The sequence below is a fragment of the Pleurodeles waltl genome, chromosome 2_1 (assembly GCF_031143425.1).
Source record: "Pleurodeles waltl isolate 20211129_DDA chromosome 2_1, aPleWal1.hap1.20221129, whole genome shotgun sequence".
Classification (NCBI taxonomy): Eukaryota; Metazoa; Chordata; class Amphibia; order Caudata; family Salamandridae; genus Pleurodeles; species Pleurodeles waltl.
The window spans coordinates 160,252,175-160,258,948 of record NC_090438.1 but is presented as its reverse complement, the minus strand read 5'-3'; the positions used below and the strand labels follow the sequence as shown (position 1 = coordinate 160,258,948).

The window sequence follows — 6,774 nt, the reverse complement described above, 5'->3', positions numbered from 1 at the left end:
GTCATGGTGAGAAAGTGTACGGTAAGTCTTCGCAAACTGAATGCTTTAAACTGCAACATTTGTCATTTGAGGAAGCAGGGGGGGGGAGGTTGTACCAATGTTTCCCCGCCACTTTCAGTAAATTCTGTGAGATAACTTGTTTACTCTTCTGGAGGCTATAGCAATCTAAATGTATTTATTTGGTAGACGCGATAGATACTACGTAATGTTTTGGTGTCGTAGGACGAAATTAAGCCTGTGCACTTCTTCACTCTTCAGAGACAGTCCCGCCTCTCTCGCACTGCCATATATCCTGTCTTGTCGTAGGTGTTGCTCGGAGACGACTGTCGACCTGTGTCAACATCTGGAAGAGTAACCCGGCTGCCTCCAGATTCAGACCGCACAGGCCTGAGCTCCAGAGCGCCACGATTTACCTGGCAGATGGACACAGTGGCCCACCAAGACATGCAGGCGGTGTCTGTTTATCACGGAAGCATCAGCCGAGAGACCGGAGAGAAGCTGTTAACAGATGTGGGGTTGGACGGCAGCTATTTAATACGAGACAGCGAGAGCGTGCCCGGAGTGTACTGCCTGTGCGTGCTGTGAGTATCCACCCGCTGTGTCAGAGAGGCACTCAGTAATACGGCCCGTATTTATACTTTTTTTAGCGCCGCATTTGCGCCGCTTTTTGACGCAAAACGGCGCCAACCTACAAAATACAATGGTATTTTGCAAGTTTGCGCCGTTTTTGCGTCAAAAAACGACGCAAATTCGGCGCAAAAAAAGTATAAATACGGGCTGTTTCTGGAGGAACAATATACGATACAATAGCCTACTTTTCCAGTGAGGCTACTACAGTTTAATATACGTTTGCATTCCATTGAGGAGTTGTGGATTTTGAATTTCATTAAAGTGCTCACACATATCCATTTATTTCAGCTTTTACCATAGCGCAAATATAGTCGAGCGAACAGCTTCGGAGCGCTTTACACATTGGAACCACAGTATACTGTGTCTATGGGCAGCATACATAATCAAACTAGATACTTAATGATGTGACATTAAGAGGGTGTAGTAGGGTGGTGCGCAACATCTTCAGCAGAGCCATGATGTCGAGTAGCAACTCGCCGTAATAACCCTGATTTACTGAGTTCGACTGAGCTATGCATGGATTAGGAAGACTCAGCACGTGCTTCCAGAGCTAAGGGAAGGACGTCATGTAAGCTGAATGGATGATGGGAATGCAGGTGGGAGAGTCTCAGGAGGTAAGGGGCATGGGAACGGACATTGGTGCAAAGAAAATATGACACGGAATGTTTTTACTGGGTACGTGGACTAGGCATTCTTTTTTTAAAATAAAATGATTACGTGTGTGCCGGCCCGTCTCCACGTGACACTCTTCTGGGTAGCAATGATGCTACTAGCAGCCTACCGGCTCACCCTCCTGTTTGGGTCCATTGCCATCAGAAGTTAGGTCTTTACCTATGTTTCCCAAATCATGACAAAATAAGTCATTCCAAGTAGGAGGCGTACCATAGCTGGTGCAGCAGGTGCTGTGGCACCGGTGCCCTGTGGTGTGCGGGGCTCCTAGTTACGGATGTCTTTTGCTACCTATCCGGGGCACATGGGGGTACTTTACTCACTTGCTTTAGGACCCGCGACACCTTGCAGTGCCACTGTCTCAGGCCGTTCAGAAGCTGGGAGAAAAATATTCCTTTGTGACAGGCTTGATGAGAATGAGTTGCCAGTTATCTTCATATGCTTAGAAAGAGGAAGGAAGCGGTAATCACACCTCGCCTTTCTTGCTTTTAACTTCTACTCTTTAAAACGAATGGCAGTTGAAAACCTTGCACTGAAGAATTAATTTTAAAATAAAAAAAGTCTAGTCAATGCCCACTTATAACATATTTGCTTTGATCGACGCGTGGCCGGCCAATGAGTTACTTTCGTGGACGGGCTAGGAAGCTTTTATTTCAAATCGTCTATTCATATACCCGAATACATTCCTCGAAATCGTACGAACTCTGGTTTAACACGGTGTAAAAACATCTCAGAATGGAGAGATCACTAAAATGGCTGTGTGGCGACTGGCGCTTCACCAGCAGGTGTTGTACCCGTACAGGATGTCCTCATGGATATCTGTGCTATGAAATATTGCAAGTCAAACTTAGGGCTATTTACAAGCCCCTTCAGCCCCTTAACGTCGCCGTAGCGTAATGTTTTGACGCTACAGCGGCCCTAACCAGTCCCCAACCCTGGGCCATATTTACAAAGTGGCATAATGCTAGCATTGCACCACTTTGTAAACCCTTGCGCCACATTACACCTGCACCAGGTATAATGTATGCAAGGGGGCGTTCCCCCGCAGGGAGGCCCAAAAAAAAGGCGCAGTGAAATTTACAAGATGTCGCTGCCCCATTCTAGCATAATTTTATAAGGCCTGCTCAGGGGAGTTGTTAAAGTGACACTAGGCTATTTCCTATGGGTCTCCCCGAGCTTTGCTAAACTACCATCAACATTTTGGTGCTATTTCAGCTAACCACCACAATAGAGTCAAAAACGGCACTATTGTTCTAACCTGTGCCAGATGCACTGTACTGTAAATACAGCGTTACAGTTGTGTCATGGGGAGGGGGGGACGCAGGGGAAGTAAACGGGCGCATCGGAGCCGATGCACCAGTTCCTTGTAAATATGCCCCTTAAAAACAAAATTAACTCCACTGTTTTTTAAATTTAGGAAAGTTGCCCATTCCATGAATCTTATTTTTTTCAGTTTTGCACATTAGAATAACTCTTGTACTTTATTCATTTTTAAAATGTATACCCGTGGTTTTATATTGTTTGTACAAGGCCCAGAAGCAAAAACTGCTGGCAAAACGGAGCTTTGGACCAAAAAGATGCTGAGAGGGGGGAAGAGGGAAGCATCGAGTATTATGAGGAAGAGGGGAGATGAGGAGAAAGGAACAGCAAATAGTCCCACCACAGCTATGCAAATTAAAGTGTGATTTCAGCAGTGGAAAAATAGCTCATCCTATCAAATACTCTGAGACATAAATGTTCATGGGTGGGACATATACAAGAATCATGAGTACAGCCCCTGAATCAGAAGCAGGAAAGTGAGCTAGAGTACAACAAGGCCATCCATTCACCAGCAAGGGGTTGATAAAAAAGCCTTCTCTAAATATATAGAATGTAGTGGATATTAGAGGCCTGGCCATCAGACAGTTAAATATGGCTGTAGCAAAACCTAAAAATTACTCATTAAATACGTTTATCCTATAGTTGTACTGAGTGAATATGCATTGCATCCATCACTCCAGTTAGAAAAGCTACTGCAATGCTACTTTTCTGACAGGCTAGTAGGACTGAGACAATGTCAGTATCATGCAAGATCCTTAAATGTTGGTCGAGCTGGGGAAGTGTATAATAAACTTAATGGCTTGAATTTAATTTGTCAGTTCTGGCATTTCCATATCATATAATTCATAGATGATACAGGTGTACATTTTGTTTTACTGTACCTATGAGTTTGCTAGAGCACTAGGTTGTAAGCTTTATTGCATGATTACTTATACAGATGTACAGATTTCGGAGGAATGGAAGGGAGGAACCTCCACAACGCAACATTTTGTTAACAGACAACTTCAGCTCTTTAAACCATCCTGCAGACAGTAGGCATGCATCAGACGCAGTCTTTAATTTGACTGTGTCTTCCCCAGATCCACTGAACATTATTAAGGACATAAACCTAATAAAGAAACCTGTAGACCAGTCTGGCTTAGCTTCTCTCACTGCCCCTCAGGACAAATCTTTTTTCTAATTCCTTTATTTTTCATCCTCATATTATTTAATTTCCTCTCTCCTTACGTCTTCACACCTTGGCAGCCCCTTTCTCTCCCAGGAGTTTCTTTTTCCTTCCCTTCTTCCTATTTTGACCTTCTTGTTAGTTATGTCCACTCCTTTTCCTTTTCGTTTTCGTTTAACTTTCTCTTTGCCTCTTTCGTCTCCTTTGTCCCTTTCTTCTCTTTATTTGTTTTTTTTTGCCCTTGTTTCTTCTCCTTTCTACCATCTCCACTTATTTTGCTTTTACTCGTCCTTGCCTTTCTCGCAGTCTCTCCTGCACTCGCCCATTTCATGTGTTGCTCTTATTTAAGCTACACATGATTCCCCATGTTCTCTTCTGTCCTTACCTCCTCTTCGTGTCTTCGGCTTCCTTCACATCATCCTGATCTCCCACTACCCTCCTTCTTTATTTTCAGTACCATCAAAACGGATGACTGCCCTATAGATTGACTGCCCTATGGACCCCTTAGCGGAGAAGCACTGCCAGGCCTGTTAATGAAATGCGAGGCAGCATCAGTTACATCCTAGAACCTTTCCTAAGGCTTGGCTTGTAAACAATTCTGCCCTAGTATAGCCAGACTTTCAGTGGCAGCTGTGGGCGGTGAGATGGAGGTGTGATTTGTGTCCCGGGCAGTGAACCACAAAAATCACCTCTTAAGATTGTGCCCGACAAGCATTAACCGATCACAGGGCATTAGGGCTGCACTGCAGAGCACATCACAGTGGCAAATAAATGCCTGCCCCGCCCCCCCCAAAATGATTGCTGTTATGCCCCGCCTGCAACCACCAGCTCAAATTAAGTACCGAGGCCCCTTGTGGAGAAATGATGCAGGCAGCGTTTCTGCCGAATTCTGAGTTATGGAGTAATTGCACAGACTGCAGTTTGTCACTACACACATTCCTCCAGGTCGGACCGAAAGCAATTTGTGTAGGAGTAAGCTGTCACTAATGGGGAAAAAAGTGTGTGCTGTTTAGGTGTCGTAGAACCGCATCTGCACTTTGATCCCCAGCTATAACTGAAAAACTCAGAATCAGGTGGTAAAATCGCCCCGTGCAAAAACTGCAAGATGCATTAATATTTCCCCCAGGAAGGTTTACCTTATGGCATTCCTATGGGACTGTTAATGAAGACCAGAGTGAATTAAAAGCTATGAACGCATTTAATAGGTAACAACGTTTTGTATCGAAACTCACGTGGCACAATATAACATAACATGTAGCTGTGATGTGCAATTTAGAACAAAAGTCCGTGACTGCAGTGCACGATTGTGCTATCGCCTATGCAAACCTTGGTAAATATTCTCCCAGATTTAAAGATCAGCCTTATAGGTAACATGCAGAAGAACTTCATTTGAAGAAACTATTGGACATTACTTGACCCAAAATAACCCAGTTATTAGTGCCCCTGATGCGGTTGTGGCAGTTTCCGGACCCAGAACATACTGACTAAGCAGTTTGTGGTGTTTACGGAAATGTGCCATAACGTGGAATTAAAAACCATGACCCTACTGTCATGCAATGCTTCAAAGTGCTTTGTATAATTGGAAATTACTCAAGGACAACCCCCCAGACGCTCGGAGTAAGATTGCTCAATTCCCTCAATGAATTAAGGCCCTGAATGGCATCCATAGTGACGAGAAAGTCCCAGTACACAGAAGTTCTAAATCATTGCGTGAGATAAGATGTTGTGACCCTGCTGCCATGCAGGGCTTTCTAAGTGCTTCAACCTGGGGAAAACATTTCAAAAACATTCCCTTGTTGCACGTGGATTTTGGTAAAAGCCATTATAAGCTAATCACCTCGGTACATGTGGTTAAATTGCACATTCCCTTATTTATTTAGGCACAGATTTAGGAGGGCCTAGCGCCATCTAACAACACATTAGCATCATTTTTTTGACTCAAATGTTTCGTTAGATGGCCAAAAACGCCATGCCAGATTTAAATAGTGGCGCAATGCATGCATTGTGCTACTTTGTAACCCCTTGCACCACATTATGGCTGCGTCAGGCATAATGTATGCAAGGGAGGTGTTCTCCCATTAGGGGGGCCGAAAAAATGGTGCAAAGAAATGTAAAAGATTAGTGGCACACCATTATTTATAATGGGCCCCTGTGTACTGTTCAGGGTTAGCGCTAAAACTTTGGCCCTTACCCTAAACAGTACATCAAGGTGTCAGAAATTCTGACGCTATTGCCCCCTACCCTTTGTCATGGTGCGCCGTATTTTAAATATGGTGCACACATAGTGGCGGTAGCGGGGTGCTAAGGGGTGCAAGGAAAGTGGCGCTGCACCCAGTGCAGCGCCACTTTTCTTAGATCTGCCCCAAGCCTCTTGCTGGCATCCACAGTAGCATGGAGGTCCCATAAGTCTCCTTTAAGTCTGTTTTAAAATGATCCCGTAGGTTCATTGAGTTAATTTGCTTGTTTCTCTTATTAATTAGGGCTCTCAGTGGGATCCATGATAACGTGGGAACATGGGACACATGGGCACACCAGTGCATGAAGACCAGTGAATCCTTGAATTGTTTGGTGCAAACTTAATAAGCATTGGCAAAGCCAATAGGTATCACCTATACAAGATGTATTGGCTTTGGCAACGTGTTTTTAACATGCTGTACACCAGTGTGGCTCCTGTTCAGTATGGCTATAAGTTAGAGGTATGGAGTATCACAGTGGAGTGAGTGGAATGGGGGAGTCAAGTGCTGTAGAGTGGATTTGTTTGAATGTCATAGAGTGGAGTAGGAGGAGTAAAGTTTTGTAGAGTTAAACAGAGGGGAGCAGAGTTCAGTGGTCCAATGGCAGACAGTGTCGTAAAGTGGAGTGGATTAGGGTAGAGTGGGTTGGAGTGATTGAGGTAGTGGAGTGGATTGGATTGGAGTAGAATGGGTGGATTGATTTGGAGTAGAGTGGGGCTGATTGAGTGGACTAGGGTGGATTGGATTAGATTGGAC

The 6,774-nt window shown here is 44.4% G+C and overlaps 1 protein-coding gene across 2 annotated transcripts in view; it reads left to right on the top strand.

Moving 5' to 3' along the window:
• The first annotated feature begins 397 nt into the window (after nt 1-397).
• Nucleotides 398-6,774, top strand: part of SH2D1A (SH2 domain containing 1A) — a 534,870-nt gene continuing 528,493 nt past the window's right edge. For both annotated transcript variants that reach the window (XM_069205937.1, XM_069205938.1), the window contains exon 1: nt 398-581. In XM_069205937.1, the coding sequence (XP_069062038.1) occupies nt 421-581 (161 nt within the window). In that variant the 5' untranslated portion in view covers nt 398-420. The remainder of the gene's footprint in view (nt 582-6,774) is intronic.